The sequence below is a fragment of the Gastrolobium bilobum genome, unplaced genomic scaffold (assembly GCF_033153095.1).
Source record: "Gastrolobium bilobum isolate Gb01-03AN ecotype WA unplaced genomic scaffold, APGP_CSIRO_Gbil_v1 utg5007, whole genome shotgun sequence".
NCBI classification, from domain to species: domain Eukaryota; kingdom Viridiplantae; phylum Streptophyta; class Magnoliopsida; order Fabales; family Fabaceae; genus Gastrolobium; species Gastrolobium bilobum.
Window position 1 is genome coordinate 173711 of NW_026896359.1, and position 22487 is coordinate 196197.

A 22487-nucleotide genomic window follows, 5' to 3' on the forward strand; every position below is an offset into this window, starting at 1 on the left:
GGTGTTTTTGTAATTTTAATTTATTTCAGGGTTATAATAGTCTTTATATTTATAATTTTTTAAGATTTCAATACAGAAACGACGTCGTTTTGGGAATAAATGCAGATAACTTATCTGCAGTAATTGCAGAAACATTTTTCCCAATATATATATATATATATAGATCGCTTTTCTGTAGTTACTGCAGATACGTTATCTGCAGTAAGCCCATACGACGTCGTTTTTGGCCGGAAATCATGGTGTTTTTGTAATTTTAGTTTATTTCAGAGTTATAATAGTCTTTATATTTATAATTTTTTAAGATTTTAATATCAAAACGATGTCGTTTTGAGAGTAAATACAGATAACTTATCTGCATTAACTGTAGAAACATTTTTTCCATATATATATAAGGATATATTTTTCTTATGTTGTAGAAAAAAATATCTCATGTTGTAGAAATAAAAATATAAGTGGGACCCACAGATAAGTACAGAGAGAAAAAAAAATGGTGGGACCCAACTTCTTTTTGTGTGTGTAGGATAGTTGTTTATCTCATGTAAAATGAGATAAACATATATATATATATATATATATATATATATATATATATAGAGACAGGATCCTTTGACACCGGTGTCAAAAAAAAAGTTTGACACCTCATCTGAGAGCTGTTAGATTAAAAAAAATCAACGATTCTGATTTGTAAGCATGTGACACCATTGATTTTTTTTAATCTAACGGCTCTCAGATGAGGTGTCAAACTTTTCCTTTGACACCGGTGTCAAAGGATCTTGCCTGTATATATATATATATATATATATATATATATATATATATATATATATATATATATATATATATATATTTTCTCATTCTCTTGAAGTTTCTAGTATATAGCTGACTTTGCTAGCTTCCTCAATGTCTGAAACGGGGAAGGTGAAGAGCTCTCTGGATTCAGCCACTTGAGTGTTCGACTACAATCTCCATTGTGATCTGTTTGCATTTCCAGGTACAGTTGAATTCATCTTTCCTCTCGTTCTCGTGTTGCTTAATGGGAATGGTGATTGAAGCTAAGGTTTGGGTTTAGGGGTTATTTTCTTTGCCCACAATCTGTTTGTCGAAATGTTAACTCGAGCCCAAAGTATTGGTTCATTGAAAGATGTTTTAGTTGAGTTGAACAAGTGTTTGGAGTTTTGTCGCACTAATAGGGCCACGAGCCTGAATAAGGGTATAATTATTGAGTAAAACATGAAGTAATTGTAGGAACAGAACGAGCCTGAATAAGGGTATAGTTGCATCACCCTCTGTATGCTGTGTGATGATTAACTTCAGTTTGATTTTGGTAGTGGCATTTTGGACAACAGAACGAGCATTTTGGTCTATAAGTATTTCGTAAATGTTTTTATGTTTATGGTGATGTTATTATGTTACTTTATTGCTTGCAGCTGCGACTACTAAAAAGGGGTTTACAGATGGTCTTCGACAAGTGTGTGTTTTGTGGAAATCATAGTTGTTGTACATGTTGTGAAACTGAGCGACAATTTAACCAAGTAATTTGTGAATTTTTTTTCAGGAAATAAATAAAAAGAATAACGAAAGGCCCTACTCTAGCAGAAGTCCAAATTATACATAATTGGTTGAATCACTGACTTTGTGAAAATCACAAACCAATGAAAAGCTTCAGGCTTCTGGGAGCAGATAGACAACATGAGCTAGTTGAATGCTGATCGTGTTATGATTTTTCTTGGAGAATGATTGCCGATTGCAGACACTGATCCGAACTGAATGAAGACCTGTGCGTAAAAGGGTGCCGAGTCGATTGAATTGGGTCAGAATTATCTGAATCTACTGAACAACCAAATGCCTGAATTTGCCATCTAAACCCAACCTTTTGGAACTTAAAACTGATTTCTCAAAGAGAAAATTGCTGCTGGTAATCGAAGAAAAGTAACCTGTTGGTCCCGGTGTTTGGATTATGGCTGATACTATAGTTACATCTGACAAATCTTCTTCTTCCTCGCTGAACCCTGCTGGAATAATATGCCACGTGTATGTTCATCTTGAAGTTATGATAGTTTCTTTTTACATATAAGATTTTTATTATACTGAGATTAGGATTAAAAATTGTTTCCTTATTTTTGTTTTGTATTCATTTATATATTTTATAATTCTCATCTTTTGGAAGAGGAAAAAAAAATATGTTTTCTTTTAGCTATTCTTATGGGTGAAAGTTACGAGGACTGATGAGCTGATATTTACTCATGTTGTTCGTTAAGTTTTTCAGAGTTTAGCCTTGATAATGAGTCGTGCTGCATGTTATGTCATGTATGCTGGTTCTTTACAACCAAAGTTTTGGGTTTGGGCTGTTAATGAAAAACTGTACTAGTGTTTACTTAGTGTAGTGGTTGAATATAAAACTTTACTCTCACTACTTATTTAAAGAAAATCAGATTACTGTCGAGATAAGTTGTGAGGTTTACCAGGAGATGGATAGTTAACTTCCAGGCAATCTTTTTAGATGTACAAACACTCGTAGCTCTGTCAATGAATATGTTTATGCAGACGAATTTTGATTTTCAATCCCCAATTTTACCATGTATGTTAACTAAGACTAGATATCCTTAAGTTTTGGATCATTGGCTTTGCTTTGAGTTCTATGTCTAGTTGCATTTGCAATTGAAATTAATGGATCTGTTTGATTGTGTTCTGATTTTTTTGTTCTTAAAACTATTTTCTGGAATAGTTATGGAAATAGGTGTTTTCTGTGTTTTTTTTTTTTTTGAAAGTTTAAGGTTCAAACACAAAACAAAAATAACTTAGACATGTTCTCTAAATTTGATTCTAAAACCTAAAAGCAAAAAAAAGTTACAATTTTTAAAAAAAAATTTATACAAAATAGGCCTTATCAAATGAATATTTTTGTTTTGAAAACCAAAAAACTGTTTTTAGAAACAGTATTCAAACAGGGCCAATATTTTTCTTTTGAGATTTTTTTTCTAAAGATTCATTTTTTAGTAATACTGCTGATCAAACTGCTCCCTTTATTCCTTTTCATACGAAGACAGATGTCAGAAGCAATTTTCCCAGTACACATGTCCACGGTGCAATTCGCGATACTGTTCCCTCCAATGTTACAAAGTAAGTAAAGTTACCTATAAGTTGATTTGAGCTGGTTACATAAGATTTTGATAAATATTGTGTTACAAAGCTCTGAGTGTGATCCTACCCCATTTAGTAACTTTTGGATTTTCCATTATGTTATGTGGCACTGGCATGTCAATACTCAATAGTATATATGCTACAAATGTTTTGGTGCAAAACATTTACTGAATGAGGGAGTATGCTTACACTAGTTTAAGTATTTGGGAATTTCCCTTAATGCTTTTGAGGTTTAGCATCATTATGGCTATTTAGAGGATAAATTATTTTTACTTTGGTTTCCGTTGCATTTTGTTTTTCTCTTCTTACACCTGTTGTGTTTAACAAAGTTTGAAGAATGTATTATAATTATTTCAATTTTGACATTGTTTGCCATTTTTAGAAGCTATACTTTGATGAGGCCATCAAGCTAGGGTACTGTTCTAGTAGTGTCACTACCTTGTTTCTGTGCATGTATCTATGTATCTCCATCTGCATTTACTTTGACTACTTTACTTTGTTGAGTGGTACAGATATTCTGACATGGATTTTATTTTAGCAATTGGTTATGTTTTTATTGGATGTGTTTGATTTTGCAATTTTGCTTTTGCTCGCATGCTTTTTCTGTAGATACTCTGAATCTTGTGTTAGCAAAAGGCACTGATTAGGAAAGTACATTTTAGAAGACAAAAGGATTGGCCCAAGGAGCCAATTGGGTCAGCCATTGTTAGTTAAAATGGTAGTTAAAAACTCGTTTTAAAACTGCGTTTTTACGCTTTTTTTTTCATCAAAACGTTTTTATCAAAATTCCAAGCGCTTTTACTTTTTTACGATTTTTTTATTATGATTTTACATTTTACAATTTTTTATCCCCCTTCCGTTTTTAGGTAAAAACTCGATTTTAACTACCTAGGTTAAAATAACTAGAGTTTGTTAGTTAGACCTCTGACTGCAGTAGGAGAGGTAAGATATAAAGAGAGGTAGAGAATGTTAAGGGTGATTTGGTTATTTTGCCAGTTTTTGGAGGGAGAGACCAGGTTCTCGAATTCCTGAGGAAGGTACCACTGAATACCATTCTTACTCTTCTTAACCCTGGATATCATCAAACCATAGTTGGAGGAGTATACTCAATAAAATTGCTACATTTTCTTTCTGCTATTCCCTAATTTTTGATACAGTTCTTAGTTCTATCATCTTGATCCTTGTTTCTTATAAACTACTGTGAATTTTTATTTTTTTTATTTGTTGTATTTTTACAGTCTCATAGTCTTCGCTGTATTGAATCCTTTATGCAAGAAAATGTAGTTCAGGAGCTTCAGCAAATGCAGCCTGATGAACAAACCAAACATAAAATGTTGGACATACTGAAAAGATTTCATTCAGAAGAGGAAATGGATAGCATGGATGAGGATTGTAAGTCATCCATATTTTTACTTTGCATTCAGATCTTCCTGAGTTTTTTCTTTGCAGACTTCTCTGTTTGATATTCATCTATGCTTGAAAACTTACCAGCTTTTGTATCTTTTCCGAAGTAAATTTTTATTTCTTGTAATAATGACATATACAACGACAAACAAGCTTTATCCCAATAGGTGGGGTTGGCTACACTGATCAATCAATGCCATTGGGCTCTATCAAAAACCAAGTTTTTAATGAAACATTTGACTAAACCTTCAAATTGGTCCTTGAAAGATTGCACATGTCATATTAGTCCCTAAGAAAATATCCCAGAGGTCCTTGATAGGTTAACGTCATAGTCCAGGCTTTAAGATTGCTCCATCTGACTTAATGGACATGCCTATGTGGCATGTTAACTTCGCATGCGGCAATAATCGTGCGTGACATGGCTAGTGGAGAATTAAAACATGGCAGGCCAGTCACTCAACGAGTATGCAATACTCAACCGAAATCCCTGAATCCCCAAGCATCCCCTTCTCATTTCTTCTCCATTGCAGTTGCAGAGCTTGTTGATAACAAAGCTTTGGAATGAGTAGTCAACATCATCAATCATACACATACAGGTTTGTCTTGCTTTGTGGCGAGCTTGGCTTCTGGTTTAAGAACTGTGAGACTTCCAATGCCAAATGGTGGGTTGTGTATGGAAGGAGGAGTCTGCACCAGTATCTTCTCCCTCTTTTTTGGAATCATCAGCATTTGGTGGATCCTTCTTCTGACATACCGTAGCATATCATTGATTACAACGCTGTCCAGCAGAAATAAAAAATGCCACATTTTAAGAAATAAAAAATACCGTAGGATATCATTCCACTTTTTAAGAAAAGGAAGGAAGACAGAAGATCCTACTGAATTTCAGAACCTGAATTTAAAAGGATGACAGAGCAGGGTAGCAACAGCACGATGCCGGCTGGGTTGGTTATGGGACAGAAGCACGGGTAGGTTATTTAAAATAAAAATTAGAATTAAGGGTGGGTTGGCAGGTCATTGGGGTGGGTGGGTTACAAACTAAAATGAGAGTGAACATAGAAAGGAGTGAAATGAAAAAGTGTATAGGGTGAGACAAAAGCAGAGCACATAAAGGAGAAGAAAAGTGGTTGGAGATGGTTTGCCGAGCGGGAGAAGAATAGAGATGCCAGGGGTTTTTGCCGCCATACCTAGGCGAGATGCCTACAGAGAGAGGCAAAGAGGGCTAACCGACCAAGATGCAGAGAGAATCTGGAGAGAGGAGATCGAATTAGGGTTTTTCAGAGAGAGGTTTCTTTCACAGGGAGAGGAGATCTAGATTCTAGAGCCTGTTTATTTGTGCTTATTTTTTTATCCTATGAAAAAACACTTCTTTTAATTAAAAAATGTCTGAAAAACTTTAAGATAATTAGGTAAGTTGTTTGAAAAAAAAAGCTATAACCCAGAAAAAATAGTTTTAGTGCTTTTCTCATAAATGAGTATGCTACGATCTAGTTGTAAGGTACGATACTTGGAGTCTCATATCGAAAACATAAGGTTCTAATGTGGGATTTATATAGATTTTGGGCTCTCCTACCTTACAAACTAGCTTTTGGGATGAAACTCTTCCAAAGTTCGTATCAATTGGTATCAGAGCTACCACTATGCCTCCCAATTGCAATCGAGCGGCACGAGTACGACTGGTGACACTGGCATTGCAGTGTTCGCCTAGGGCTAGCTAAAAAACTAGCGCCAAGTTAGGCCAAGTGGGCGCCTGGGCTGCGGAACGTGGTGGGATGTTACGATCTAGTTGTAAGGTGTGGGACTTAGAGTCCCACATCGGAAACATAATATTTTGGTGTGGGGTTTATATAGACTTTGGACTCTTCTATCTTACAAGCTAGCTTTCGGAGTGAGGCTCTCCCAAGATTCGTATCAATTTAACTTCTGAAAAAAGTTATAAAAAAGTGTTTATTTTAAAAGCTTATCCAGATGCAAGCCTAACAAGGTTCCTTTCACAGAATGTTCCTTCCTTATTTCAAGATTTAGTTGCTGAAAAATCCAAAATAACTTCTGCTATTTCAGCCATGGCAGTGTCCCTGGACCATTACATCATGCACATTGTGGCCACCATGTGAAAGCCTCCACGCTATTCTTTGGTTGGTGGTTTATTGAAAATTCGCCGTAGTGCCACCATGGTTGCAGTTAACAATACTGCATATAAAATTTTCTAATTTTCAGGACAATTCCATGATTCCCCATAAGGACCAAAGAGGCTATGTAGAAGCATGATAGATGGAATACAAACTTAGAAAAACACAGCACATACATTGGGAGAGAGTACTATATTTTACATTGGAATAGTGTTAGAAAGATGTTGCCATCTGTTTGCTTTTGCTATTTGATGTAGGACTACTTAAATGCTAGTGTGAATGAGTTTTAATTTTTTGAAGGTGGCAACTCATAGTTGCTGTTTGATGTACAATCAATGGAGCATTGAGTTAATGGGGGCTGTAGAATTACTAAAGCCCAGCATGACTGGTTATTTAATGAATGTGAATAAATTAGCACGTCCCAAGTGCATTTTTTTTTCATTTTGTGTTGATTATTTTAGAAGAGTTGTTGAAGTTGTAATTATTAATTCATGAGCTATCCAAAGTACTACTAAAGAATGGTACTGAAATTCTATCTGATTATTTTCTTAGCTTCTGCAGATTCAACTTTATCCGAGGAGATAATGGAAAAAGTTTTGTCTGGTATGTTCCTATTTAATGCTTATTCTGTATTGCTTATGTCTTGTGAGTACTCTGGCTCTGCACTACCAGTAAAAAAGGTTTATTTCCATCTCACAGCTGGTTAGGGCTGTGTGGAAAACCGTGATTCTGCTATTTATATTAGGAAATATTTTGTATTCTGTAACAGATTGTATCCTAGCTATTTTAGGAAATATTTTGTAATAGATTGCATATCTATAATTCAGCGCACTTTATTGTATTTTTTAGGCAGTCAGGAAATCCCAAAAGTCCTAGATCTGACCTTCGTTTTTCTTCTTTTCTGTTAAGGCTAACTTTGTAAATATATAACCTGTTGGTGTATCATATGAAGTAGAAAATAATATCCGATATTCCTCAGTTTCTAAGAGGCTGATTTGATTTATCTCCCCACAGGAGAAGAAATCAGTTTTGATGATTTATCTCTTGAAGAAAAGAAACAATTTCATAGAGCTATTGCTTGTGGGGAACTGAGCAAGATGATCAAACCATGGGATCCATGGTGGTCGAAGCCTTCTGCCAGAAATATCCGTCTTAGTAAGGAAGGAACTCAACTTGTTCAACCTCTTTCAGAGCAGGAACTGCTAGATGAGGATATTGGAAGTAATGAATCCAGCAACATTCCTCTTGGCCCTGAAACCGCGCTTCCTCCTCTAAGCAGGCTTAGTTCCAAGGAGCCATCACCCCTTCTAATTGTTCATCTAGTTGATATTTTATGCAGCTACTGCTTCACTCTTCGCCTCTACAATGGAGATTGGAGGTCAGATTCCCTAGGGTCAGTAATGGTTGTGTTGAGTGTGTCCTCAGTGTTGGGTCAAGGTGGGCAACCAGAGACTGTATTGGAAGCCCTCTCTCATTGCTTGGAACAGATATGCTCTCCAGCTTACAGACACATGGGGGGGCTGCAATTTGGTTTGGGTGTTATTGATGATGTGATCAGCTTGCTTGCATTGGGAACTCCTGCTTTGGTGTGTGTCCTTTGTGATATGCGTCGGTTGATTCAAGAAGGAGAAAAAGAGGCCAAATCAGAAAAGCCAAGAAAGTCGAGGAGGGATGAGATTAGAAGTACTATTAAGCTGGCAGAAAGGAAGATATATTTCATCATGTGTTGGGTTCATGAGCAGCCAGAGGAAGCTTGGTCTTCATTGGCAGCCATTGTAAGAGCAGAAAAGATATCAGCCATGGAATTTCAAAGGAGTAATAAGGCTGAAAAGTTGAACAATAGAGCAGAAACCAAAGGCAAATGTTTAATTGAGGAGATTTAATGATTTACGTGAACTACTTTCCGCTTACCTGTTAACCCTATTTATTTATCTTAAGAGGGTATATTGACACTTAAGATTGTTATTCTCAAAGTAGTTGTAAATATACTTATATGGAGAAATCTTATTTTCGGCATGTTCTATATGGGTAGCGGAGTAAAGAAAAAGATTTTTAACTCTTGAGGGGTCTTGGAATTCTTGTAGTGCCCTCGGCAAATTTCTTCATAATGTATTTGCTGCGTTATTATTTTGTCCAGGTCCTATACTCTCTGCCTCTGGTATAATTAAAACCCAGCAACTTACTCAAGTACTTGTTTGAGTAGTCCAAATTATGAACTCTTTCAGAATTCTATGGACCTGTGAATCTGTGATGGTGGTAAACCGTGTTTCCAACAAACACTGTCTCCGTTTATATTCAACTTATTTTCGGTTAGAATCATATCTATATCTTAATAGTTGATTTTAGTTAATTAATAAGGGAAAAAAAAGTATTTAACGTTATTTTAGATAATTTTGCTTAATGTTCATTAAAATGTGGTTGTTTTGGAGTTGAAAAATAAAAAAATTAGAATAATAAAAATTATTATAATCTTGAAATAAATTAAAATTATAAAAACATCGTGATTTTTGTCTCAAAACGACATTGTTTTGGTGAACATTAGATAAAGTTATCTAAAATAATTTTAGAAAAAACAAACTCATTAATAATTATTATTTATTGTGAATCATTTATGAAAAAATATTTTCTCTTATTAATGATTCATAGCATAAGTGAATTTCATCTTGAATTTTTTTTTTGAGAAAAAAAATTTCTTTTAAAAAGAAAAAATGTTTCCCATGATTTATTGTGGGAATCAATTATTAAAATATAATTATAAACGATAATAGATGAGAATTGCGTATCTTTCTTGTGTTATACTCTGTTACGAATTACGATACTCTTTTCTTTGTTCTTACAATTCAATCCATGTTCAGTGTCGCTATTCATCCACTTTCTCCTATCAACTCCAACTTCTCCTCTTCCTTCCCAATGTCATCAACAATCACCACTCCCTTGCCGGCAACCGCCGCCGCAGCCACCCCCTACGACCGCGCAAAAGCCGTCAAGGAATTCGATGAATCCAAGGTCGGAGTTAAAGGCCTCATCGACTCCGGCATCCAAACAATCCCCTCTTTCTTCGTTCACCCACCCGAAACCCTATCCGACCTCAAACCCCGACCCGGATCCGAATCCGAACCCCGAACGGAAATACCCACCGTCGACCTCTCCGCCGTGCACAACTCCCGCGCCACCGTGGTGGAACAGATCCGCCGCGCCGCCAGCACGCTGGGGTTCTTCCAGGTGACCAACCACGGCATCCCGCCGGAGCTTCTCCGACGGACGATCGCCGCCGTGAAGGCGTTCCACGAGCAGCCGGAGGAGGCGAGGGCGCGGGTGTACCGTAGGGAAATGGGGACGGGCGTATCGTACATATCCAACGTGGACCTGTTCCAATCAAAGGCTGCCAGCTGGCGGGACACACTGCAGATTAGGCTAGGACCGACCGCAGCGGATCAGAACCAGATCCCCGAGGTGTGCAGGTGCGAGGTGATGGAGTGGGACAAGGAGGTGGTGCGAGTGGGAGAGGTTCTGTTTGGTTTGTTGAGTGAAGGGTTGGGATTGGATGCGGGAAGGTTCACGGAGATGGGTTTTGTGGAAGGGAGGGTGATGGTTGGACACTATTACCCGTTTTGCCCTCAGCCTGATCTAACGGTGGGGCTGAATTCTCATGCGGATCCAGGGGCATTGACGGTATTGCTGCAGGACCATATCGGTGGGTTGCAGGTTAGGACCAAACAGGGTTGGCTCGATGTGAAGCCCCAACCTGAAGCTTTGGTTATTAACATTGGAGATTTACTTCAGGTCACTTATTTTCTCTTTTCTTTTTCTTTTTTTCCTTTTTTAATTTATGATACAATAAAAATAGCGGAAGAATATTGTAACAACCAAGTTGTGTGATTACCATGTTACTACCAATCAATCTCACCGTTAGATCGATTATGTTGATCTAACGGTTATATTTATTTCTATCTTTGTATGATTATGATTCCCATATTTAAAGTGAAAATGAAAAATCATAACCATACAAAAGTGGAAATAAATATAAGATACTAAATTTGGAAAATCATGACCATACAAAAGATGGAAATAAATATAACCGTTGGATCAATGTAATCGATCTAACGGTGAGATTGATTGGTAGTAACTTGATGTGGAAATAAATATAAAGTATTAAATTTGGGAAATCATGACCATACAAAGGATGGAAATAAATATAACGGTTGGATCAATATAATCGATCTAACAATGAGATTGATTTGTAGTAACTTGGTAGTAATACAACTTGGTTGTTACAATATCTTTCTCCATTAAAATATACTTTTCTTTTTTGATTTTCTCTTATAAAAAGATGCATACGAAGGAATTATGGTTAAGAGTAAAGTAGTTTTGGTACTCAAAAAAATTGTAGTGCCTATTTTAATTTCTTAAAAAAAATAAATTAATTTGTGCTCCCTTTAAAATTTAAAATAAATTGAATTAGTCAAAATCATGATTCTCTAAAATTCAAAGAAAATTTATGTTAGTCCTTTAGAAGGATTAACATAAGTCTATTTTGAATTTCAAAATGATCACGAGTCGACTTTTTTTTTCTTCTAAAGAAGTAAGCACCGCAATATTTGTTGGGGACCCAAGTATTTTATGTTAAATTTGTAATTTTACAAGATTGAGGAAATATTATTCAATCCTTCTTTTTGATTTTCAGGTAATTTCTAATGAGGAATATAAGAGTGCTGATCATAGGGTGTTAGCCAATGCTAGTAATGAGCCACGTGTCTCAGTTGCTATATTCCTAAACCCAAGTAACAGGGAGAAAATGTTTGGACCTTTGCCAGAGCTAACATCAGCAGAGAAACCAGCTCTTTATAGGAATTTCACCCTCAATGAATTTATGACCAGGTTCTTCAAGAAAGAGTTGGACGGTAAATCATTGACAAATTTCTTCAGGCTGTGATGATGTACATGGCATCTGTTGCTCGCTGATATCAATGTAAAAGTACATGTGTAAAGACTAAAGAGGTTTGTGTATTGTTGGTATACGGTAATACATTTGTGAAGGAATGTGTTATATATTCAGAGATTAATATTTTTCATATTATAGAATATAATTTTATTTTCTATACACACATAAAAATATGTGAATCTCATGCGTAAAAAATAAAATTATTTCTTACAACATAAGAAACACTAATCTTGTATATTTAATAAAGGCTTGCCTGTTTCTTCCTTCAGTTTATGTAAAATTACTTTACGAAGCCTTGCATTGCTTGCTAATATTGTCTTGTTCCATAATAAAACTTCATCTCACTTCAACTGGATAAAAGAAAAGCCTGGTATATTCATTTTATTTGGTCATAAAAGCCTAAATATAAAATGCAAATTTGTAAAATGGATATGCAGAAAGCCAAATCCTTCAGGCATTCACTATAAATAAAAAGCCTGACATTCTGACTTTTGAGCAGCCTGTCCAACACGACAAAATATAAAGAGCCTCACAAGTATTTAATATATTTTGACATGCGTATGGTCTATAGAGTTCCAAGTTTGATATAAATATCAAAACATATGATCGAAGTCATCTTTTCTGGAATCCTACCTTTCCGTTCTACCATTTCCAAACCATTCGGCCATCTCTTCATCATCGGTACTCTGATTATCCGCAGAACATAACTCATCATCACTTTCACTTTGCCATAACTCATTATCAGTTTCACTTTGCCCTAATTCATTCTTAAATGCTTCTCTCCTTTGTGCTTCAGACAAGTTAGTCTTACCTCCAGCTATAGGAAAATCTATAACTTGAGAAGGATCATTTGATTTATTTAAGCACTTGTGGTTTTCAACTCCATCCTCTACAAATCTCCACATATGTGAATCTCTGTCCCAGTTCTTTCTTTCAGACACCATTGGTGATTTGTCACTACTATCACCCTGATGTCCCACAAATGTAAATCTATTCTTCTGGCGGTCTTCATCTTGTCGCTGAGGTTGAAGAGAAGAGTTTGAAGCATTTGACACCCTAGGTCGTCTATGATCACATTTCAGGCAAACCATGTTTCTTCTGAAATTGATGTAGTTGCACCTACACAAACAGGATTTCAATCATTTCAATACCTAGTAATAGAAAAAAGGCTGCGGTCATTTCTTGCAGAAACTGAACACAATAACAATATATTTAACAAGAACCTACGAGTCACATTCCCACTCTCCTGGATTAAGGTGACGCTTGGGAGGCTTCTCTTTGCATTGTAAACATCTTGTATTCTTTGCAAAATTTAGGAAGTTGCATCTGCAGAAATCAAATTAATGGTCTTAACTAGGAATTAAATACTAGTCATATAAAGCTATATGATATGAACAGCCATTACATATTGCATATCCAATCTCCCTTCTTCAAAGGTAGGAGATTGTTATCCTCCTGCAATTGCTTGATTCTTTCCTCAAATAAGCTGTCACAGCGCAAGCACTTGATATTTCTGGCAAAGTTCATGAAATTGCATCTAGCCAATGAAAGTTAAAAGTGAAAATGTAAACAAGTGCAGGAGAAAATAGTACAAGATTTATTACAAAAAATAATTATTGGATGGAAATTAAGTTACTTGGGGCAAAGCCAGTCGCCTTGCTTCATTGGAACATCTATTTTGCCCTTGTCTTGCAGATTGGGATGGTCTTGTCCGATGACAACCTTTGTGGTGTCTGGAAAATTAGAATTTTCCTTTTCAGTACTGTGCTCTACTATTTCTTTCAGCAGTCTTCTTACAGATTCTTTAACCTTTTTAGTTTGACATGGTTTGTTCTCCGCTGAACCAATAAGGGGGTCAAGCCCATAAGTCAAAATAATACGCATAACATCTACTGTTCTTCCACCTTCATCTTCACGTGCCTTCACAAATGCCCTTTCACAGTCCCCCCTCAAATCGCAGGAGCTGCACACCTGGTTGAAGCACCAGTCCATATAGTTTCTAGTTATTGATTGACGTTAAGGAAAAAATTGTTGGATCTAGAAAAGGAATTTTCGAAGTATATAATAAACAAAAGTAAATGACAACAAAAACTTGGTCATCACTTACATTTCCCTCATCAATGCCTGCATGTGCTCTCAGACGCTTTCCTGAGTTGATCACTTTCCTATCTAAGCTTGGGCATCCAAATGCTACAGTAACTCCTATATCTTTTTGAGACAAGAATCTGAAAGCAAAAGTCATTTGGCAAATAAATTTTGTGCAGATTATGTTCCCTCACAACAAGAAGGAACTTAAAAAAAAATAAAAAATCTTGAGCATAAATTACCATTGCGACTAAAAATATCACTAAATTAAACAAAAAAAGGACCGGGAGGGTTGGGGTGGGGGGGAACTTCATCAACTTAAGTCCATCAGCAAGAAACTCACATTATTCCTTAAATCCACACTAGACATGGTATTTTTAATTTTAATCACCAAGTCTTCTTTTTCCTTATAATTTACAAACTCATGATTGGAAGTGTGATCTCCATCTACAGATATGTAATCTAAAATATTATGCCATTCTCAATGACAGCTAGTAAGGTTAAAATAAATCACCATCTTATTTTTTCTCATAATTGGAACTAACTTTTTAAGACACGGCATAATGCTCTGACTCCTTTATACAGTTTTCTGTATTTGATAGGATGTTTTTAAAAAATATCCATAGCATCAAATATGGAATATAAAGAGATCTGAATCATGCTATGTTCATGTCCACTTGGATGTAGTACTTGAAGTGTTCCTGTCATCGATCAGTCCACATATGTTTGTCACTTTCTTCTGAAACTAACTCAAAAGCATCAAGTATGCCATGCACTTTTCTGCAAGTAAGAACTAATACCCACATCTATTCTAATCCTTACTTACTGCTACAGGCTTTCTTTTTTTCAACTTTTGGTTCTTCAAAGATGAAAGAAACCTAGCATTCCCAAAGAAATTACATCCTCATAGCCTTAAAAATTAGTGATTTTATCCACACAGCATCCTAAACACATATGTTCTTCCCTCCTTGAACCCATACACATATATAGGAGTGAATTCTGAACTAAAAGTCGCATGCCTTCTAACATTGAATCAACTAAAAAATATTAACACGAGGCCTACAAACTTAAAGCTCAAATTGGCACCAGCCAAAATTTTTAAGAATTAGGTGTAATGTAATGATGATGTCGGAGGTTCAATTCACCATTAGACCATCTACTCCCTTTCTGTACCCGGGTTCTTGCACTTCCAATGTATTAATAAAAACAACAACACAAATAATAAAATCAACTGGCTCCATTATTCAGCTGTCAAAGTAAAATCTTCCTTGCTAACTGTATGTTATGCATACTAATGGACCAGATAATTAAGTTATAGCTGGGGTGATCAGCATTGGTGAATCAGATCAGTTTGTCACAACTGACAGCACCAGAATGAAGGCTTGTGATTAAGGGGATTTAAAGCGTGAACAGAAGGGGAAAAAGACGCTAGGCATATACTAAGAATAAGTCCTTTTCCTTCTACACGCCTTCCTCTACTCTCTGTACTTACTTCTTCTACTCTGCTTTCCCTCTCTAGAATTCCTAATTCTATCTCTTCCCTGTAGTTGGATTCACCCTACGAACTTCAGTAATAATACATTTCCTTCCCCATTACAGTTCTTTCAGTTGGTTACCCCATCCATTGTGATTTGTTACTTGAAACTAACATTTCACTGTCACAGAGTTCTAAACTCAAACACCTTGTCTGCATAATAATTCAGAAATTAAACTTCAAAAATAATAATAGTAATAATAGATTTATATTATATAATGCAACCGAATCAAAGAACCCATTTTTCTTTTTACCTTAAAAGATCAAACTGGTCTCTACCGAAGTTGAGGCATGCAGTTCTAATAACATTGGATTCTTTTGCACCCAAATGACCATTCAGAAATGGGTTTCCCTCTGCAAAATCAAAGTATCCTCTGTTGAACAAGCACTTCATGAAGTCGACCCATTCAGGCCAAGGATGCGAAATCTGAATGGCAGGTTGTTGTTGTTGTTGTTCTTCCTTATCCACGAAACTGCAGTGAGATGAATCTTCACTCCTCCATCTCCATCCAGGTTCTTGCACCTCGTTCGAGACCAAAAAGTTTACCTTCCAAGCTGGAGCGAGGGTCCTGCTGAGACTGTGAAACAGTGAAGTGGGTGCATCCAAACTTAAATGACAACGTTTCAAAACGTTTCGGATCATACTATGTTTCATTCACACTTGGAGACTTCAGAGTAAGTCCCCAAATACGATTAAGAGAAATTTGGCGGTGGATTTGGATATATTTGTTCTTGAAAAATTATAACCCTGCTTGCGCCTTCAAGGAACAAAAAATATTAAAGATATTTTTTTGAAGATGGCTCACAAAATGAGGTAAGTTAAAAAATTAAAAAATTATAATAAAAAAAAACTATTATCATCCTGAAATAAATATTATTATAAAAATACATTGATTTTTGTCTCACATTGCTTTGGGCTCAATGTAAATAAGTTATCTATATTTCTGTAAAAAAAGCGAACATTTTTTAAAAATATTATTAGACAAATTGTATCATGCAACAAAAAAAAAATAGATATGTTTCACCTACTTTTTTGTTTGTGCATAGCATATGTAATATGAGAAATAATATTCTCAAATATTAAAAACATTTTTTATTTATTTTTAGGCTACGCAAAATAATTGAGCCAAACCAAATTTTATTTTTTCTGAATCAGTTTTGACAATTTAATTGATTTTATAGTTTAGTTTAAGAATTGAAACGAATTAAAAGAAAATGTTTGAAAGTGGTTCAGATTAAGTTTACATATCTGAACTGATTCTAAACTGACGATAAATCATAAATTGGTTTTGAAATATAATTTGGTTCATAATCAAATAGAAAAAAGTAAAATTGATTCATGTTAAATAAAATAGTTCGGTTCTTTAAACTGAACCGATTTAAACCATTCGAATCGAGAAAAAATTGATTCGGATCCAATCATATCTACCCCTACTTCTTAAGGACTAATGTTTCCATCGGTTCCGAGAACTAATTATGAGCAATATTTACTATTATTTAAAATTAGAGATAAGATCCGTTTACAATTTTTTTTTGCAAATTGCACTAAGTACGACCGGTCGTACACTACATGATTAAAGTATGACTGGTCGTACTTAGTGTAGTTTGTAAGAGTTTGTAAACAAAAAAGTTTGTAAATATAACCTACCCCTTAAAACTATAGTTGTGATTTATTTCTTTTTTGTAATTACCAATCGGTATCTGAAATCCTAATGGCTCATTAATCCGATTTTGGGTTCGAGCCTCTCCGCCCTGTCCCTCATAAATTACAATTCTCAATAATCAAATTCATTATCCTTTTAGGCGGGGGCGGAGCCAGGATTGAAGGGGAGGGGGGCGAAAATTAATTTTTTGTCTTACATAATATCATTATTTTTTGTATCTCTTGACCTCGTAGAAACTCATTTAGATAATTTCTTACCAAAATATTAACATTTAACAACATTTGAAAAACTGAAAAAATATACTATTGATCGGGTCCAACAGACATAAAAAATAGTTTAAAGAAATAATAAAAAAAAAGAATGTCTTAACTAAAACAATGTTTTTAACTACATTTTTAAAAAAAATAAAATAAAAGACTGCAATATAGTTGTCCCAAAAAATTAATCTTTTAAGTTAGAGCAAACTCATTTTTTCTATGAAACCACTACACAAAGAGAAATGCAAATGAAAAGAGAGCAAAAAAGTGGCAAAACAGCCAAAGCTTTCATTAACCAAAACATAGCATATGAAAATAAAAAAGAAAATGCAGAAAAAGTTACACATAACTCATACACATTACATGAACTAGAGGTAGATTTCAACTTGGATATCAAACCAGAACTTTCTAAAGAAACACATTTAACAGTAACAACAGTACTATGTTTGACCTTCAACTGCAATAATTTTTTTTTTAATTTTTTTTGGGTGGGGGAGAGGGGCGGCCGCCCACCCTAGCCTCCCCTGTCTCCGCCCCTGCTTTTAGGCATGTCAAATCCTAAAATCTAACTAGGACGTAACTAAAGCAACAACTCTTGAGTTATGATCATAGTTTTGATTTTAATTTATTAGAGACTAACATTTCGGCATCTAATTTATTTGAGGTTCTTGGGAGATTACTTTTTTTAATAATTATACAAAGGTGGTGTTAAAATTAACTGGATGTCAAAATTAATAGGAGCATGTAGTTAATTTTGTTATCAATATTGTTGAGTACATTATTATTAAGCACTGCTATTAAGTGGATATTATATTAAGTCTTGTGTATAGGCTTACTATAATGAGTAATTTTAGTTCATAATGTTATATATACATTCGGAAAGGACCTTTCCCCTTTTAAACAATAAATAAGAGTGTAGTCGCACTCTTGCGAAATTGACACAGCAACTACTATCGCCCTCATCAAAATCTTGCAGACTTGTGAGTTACCTAAAGATTGGGAATATATCAAATAAGAATTCACATTAATATATTACTCCCTAAAGTCAATATTACATTTATATCGAACAAAATTCATATATAATTAAATCTATCTATTACTTCTAAAGGATTATGATACACCTAACAAATTTCATATAAAATTAACCTAAGAGCACTTAGGGATTAGGATTACATAAATTTTAATTAAATTAATTGATTATTCCATGAAGATTAGAATCATTTCTAATAAATTTAATATAAAACAAGACTATAGTGCCCTAAGCATCGAGTTTACATCAAACAAAAATTCATATAACAAGACTATAGTGCCCTAAGCATCGAGATGCAGTCATAAAAATAAAAATTTGAAATGAGAAGAAAAATAAGAAGGGGAGAAGAGAAATGGAAAAATGTTGAGAATGAGAAGTGGTTTGTTTTGGTTAAGTTAAGCTCCTATTTATAGCTTTAGTTTTGAAATCGAGACACTAACTACAGGTAATATCAATGGTCATCACATTTATTTTAGTTATAAAAATTGAAGGTAAAATCAATGGTCATCACATTTATTTTAGTTATAAAAACTGAAGGTAAAATCAATGGTCATCATAATTATTTTAATTATTATTAATATCTTAATAGTTGCAAAATTAAACAAAAATAATTGTTGGCATTTACTAATTACATGATAACCAACCATAACTGCTGAACGTTACAACTAAGGGTGTACATGACAACCTTCCCGGAATCAATTCTTTTGTAATTTCTGTTCCCGGGAACAGAAATGGATAAGAAACTTGTTTGGTAAAATCAGTTTATTTTTTTGTTCCCGGGCACAAAATGATAAACATTTATCTCTCTCAATCACTCTCCACCTCTACCATCATCACCACCACTATCATCATCCCGACACGATTGTCGCCACCATCGTCGCCGCCACCATCGTACCACTAGTGCCGTCGTCACCACCCCTCACCACCACGATGCCACCGCCCCGCCACCATTACCACCACCTCCACCCATCACTACCACCATGCCACCGTCACCACCACCACAACTACCGCCGCCGCCACCCCCACCACTATCACCACTACCGTCATCAACCATCACCACCATCATCGCAACCACTTCCGTCACCGCCACCATCGCCATCACACGCCACTGCCACCACCCCCATTGCCAACACTACCACCACCACGACGCCACCACTACCATCACCACCACTGTCACCAACCACCACTACCATTGCCGCAACCACTACCGTCACCACCATCGTCACAGCCGTTACCGTCACCACCACCACCATCGCCACCATTAGACCAACGCCACCACTACCATCACCACCCCACCGCCATCGCCACTACCACCACCATGATGCCTTCACAACCACCTCCACCATGCCACTGCTACCATTGTTGTCGCCACTAACCACCATACCCACCACCATTGTCGCAGCCACTGCCGTCACCTCCACCACCACCATCCCCACCACTACCGCCGCTGCCACCATTACCACCACCATAACTGCCGTCACAACCACTACCACCATCTTCACCACGTCACTACCACCACCACTACCGTACCGCCGCCGCCGCCACCACCACAACCACACCATATAGAAAGGAAAGTGGTGATCCGAATTTTTTTTATATTTAATAGGAATTGTTTTTTATTATATTATTTGTTGTGTTATCAAACACAATTTTCATTCTCGGAATAAAATAAAAATATAACATGTTATTAAACACATTTTTTTTCGCAGAAACCGTTCCAAGGCACAGAAATAGAAAATAATTGTTTCTTTTCAGAAACAGTGCTCGGGAATAGAATAGTTGTCATGCACACCCTAAATCTACCATTTGATCCAACTTGCTATACTAAGAAGTCTCTAAGAATACTCCGTAATAGATTCATCATTCTTCATTTTCTGCATCTCGAATTCACGAACTAAATTCAGCACCTACATCCCTCGAATGCTTTCATCTCTTTATATTCAACCTTGAGATAATCCAATATCTCTTTTGTTGACTTCAAAGTCATGATAGGGGTGAAAATGGTGGGAGAAACTGCAGCGAACAAATAATCTTTTGCCTTTGATTTCTTCGCTTTCTTCTCCTTGTGCGCTTTGATTTGTGCCATGGTGGGATTATCTGGAAGTGACAAATTTCATAGTCATCTTCCACTGCTTCCCAAAGATCCAACACCTCCAATTATGTCTCCATGTGTACCTTCCAAATTGGGTAGTTTTCTCCATCAAACACTGGAGGAGCAATTGACGTGAGATTTGCTTTAGTTTCCATGACGCCTCAAAGGAACACATAGATCCCTTAGGAAGAAAGCTATGATACCAGTTTGAAGGTTTAGAGATGAAAAAACTTGAGAAATGAAGTACTAATACGATCAGAGGCGGATCTACGTTGAAGAGAAGGGGGGCAAGTGCTCACCCTTAAAATATGATGCAAAAATACAAAAATATCCTTCTGTTAAAATTCAAGTTTTTTCGATTTAATTTCGTAGTAGGATATTGTAACAACCAATTAGGGTTACTACAAATATTACTACCAATCAATTTCACCGTTAGATCGATTATGTTGATCCAACTGTTATATTTATTTTCATCTTTGTATGATTATGATTCCCCATATTTAATACTTTATATTTATTTTCACCTTTATATGGTTATGATTTTCCATATTTAATACTTTTACATTAAATATGGATATGGGGATCATAACCATACAAATATAGAAATAAAATGTTGGATCAACATAATCGATCTAACGTGAAATTGATTGGTAGTAACCCTAGTTGGTTGTTACGATATCTTACCCCTTTAATTTCCCTCATTCTATTTTATTTTCCAGTGAGTTTTTTTTTCTCCTCCACCTTCATTATCCAAACCTAACAGCAGAGAGTTTGCATCTACATACTGATTCATCTCCTCTCAAATCTCAATCTCCGTTATTGGAAGTTGCAACATTTGCTTCTTCCTCCATCATTAGTCTAGTTGAGTCGCAATCCGTGCAGATCTAGATCTCCATCATTATTCCTCCAACATTTGCTTCTTATAGAGTGCTCACCCTTCATTAATTTTCTGGATCTACCACTGAATACGATAATGATATGTGAAAAATAAAAACGTTACAAAAAAGTGAAAGTATGATAGAAAATGTGAAATTACATACACAAATTGATTCATAACTGCCTCTACTACATAACTACACATTAAAACAGAAAAGAAAACTGCACATTATACTATAATCCTAAACATATAAATAACTAACTCCTAAATAATTAAAAATAATAGTAAACACTAAAATCAGACTGCAGTTCTAAAAACACGAAGTCTAACAAGATGCAATTGTCCCAAAATATAATATTTGTTGGCACATTAAATTTATAGCATACAATTAACTCTATAGTAATAAAACTTAACTCATTGTATTCATTAACCCAAAAAATAGATAAGAATGTATCAGATCTTCATGGGATTGTAAAATACAAAAACCATGCACGATTAAATTTTGGGTGCTACCGTCATAGACTCGTAGTTACACCCGTTCCCCTTCAAAAAAAAAAATTCCAAAAAAAAAATCATAATAGACATATTTGAATATTTTTTGTTTATTGACTTACATAGGTTATGTACCTACAAAACTAATATTATCTCAAATATGCACTATACAAAATTTTTGATTTAATTTATAATTAGAGATATCTGAACCTGAAGTCCCGTATCACAATCATTATATTTTTGTTTAATTTTTTATTGGATAATAATGTGTGATTTATTATTTTTTATATTAAAATATTTGAAATATTTATCATTTTTTAAATATTTGTGTATGTTTATAATTTTCTTAATATAAATTAAAAAATTGCATATAATTATCGAATCATTGCAATTCAATCAGTGATTTTAATGATTGAACTAGTAACCTAATGACTCAGTACTTTGATGTGATCAATTATCGGGCCGATTTTATAAGATTGCATGTGGTATAAAAAATTCCTTATTTTGGAAAGGGTATTCAAAAAGTTCCCACCATGCACATTGTAAGCCACGACTTCTAAAAAGTCAACTAGCTAATTATGACTCAATCATACTAACTTTGAATCAGTAACCAAAAAAGATACTGTTCTTTTTTGCCAGCTCATTGACTCAGCATTGAGCATTAACAAGTAGACTAAGCAATGTAACCCAACACCAAATAATTAATAATTAGTTGGCGAAACCAGACAGAAGCCTCGATCTTATTCTATCTTCATTATTATTTATATCGGGAGTTACTAATTTTATGTTATTTGAGATAGTTCTTTTACGTGTGTGAGATAAATATGTGGAGTCCACACT

The 22487-nt window shown here is 35.2% G+C and overlaps 3 protein-coding genes across 4 annotated transcripts; 2 read left to right on the plus strand and 1 right to left on the minus strand.

Moving 5' to 3' along the window:
- The first annotated feature begins 864 nt into the window (after nt 1-864).
- LOC133299331 (uncharacterized) lies at nt 865-8790 on the plus strand. 2 transcript variants are annotated; one of them, XM_061498789.1, is made up of 6 exons: nt 865-991; nt 1556-2031; nt 3048-3120; nt 4380-4533; nt 7227-7277; nt 7689-8790. In XM_061498789.1, exons 2-6 carry the CDS (start codon nt 1958-1960, stop codon nt 8555-8557), a joined length of 1221 nt encoding a protein of 406 aa, XP_061354773.1. In that variant the 5' UTR covers nt 865-991; nt 1556-1957; the 3' UTR covers nt 8558-8790. The 2 variants fall into 2 exon arrangements, with proteins under 2 accessions (XP_061354773.1, XP_061354774.1); XM_061498790.1 differs by having other exon boundaries at nt 7236-7277.
- A 639-nt stretch (nt 8791-9429) lies between these two features.
- LOC133299332 (1-aminocyclopropane-1-carboxylate oxidase homolog 4-like) lies at nt 9430-11752 on the plus strand. The gene is made up of 2 exons (XM_061498791.1): nt 9430-10457; nt 11359-11752. The coding sequence occupies exons 1-2, from the start codon at nt 9522-9524 to the stop codon at nt 11605-11607; spliced, it is 1185 nt and encodes a 394-aa protein (XP_061354775.1). The 5' UTR covers nt 9430-9521; the 3' UTR covers nt 11608-11752.
- A 344-nt stretch (nt 11753-12096) lies between these two features.
- Nucleotides 12097-15896, minus strand: LOC133299329 (uncharacterized). Its single transcript, XM_061498788.1, has 6 exons — nt 15490-15896; nt 13724-13841; nt 13253-13587; nt 13022-13153; nt 12844-12942; nt 12097-12735 (listed from the first exon to the last, which is right to left on the minus strand). The coding sequence occupies exons 1-6, from the start codon at nt 15888-15890 to the stop codon at nt 12246-12248; spliced, it is 1575 nt and encodes a 524-aa protein (XP_061354772.1). The 5' UTR covers nt 15891-15896; the 3' UTR covers nt 12097-12245.
- Nucleotides 15897-22487: the final 6591 nt, after the last annotated feature.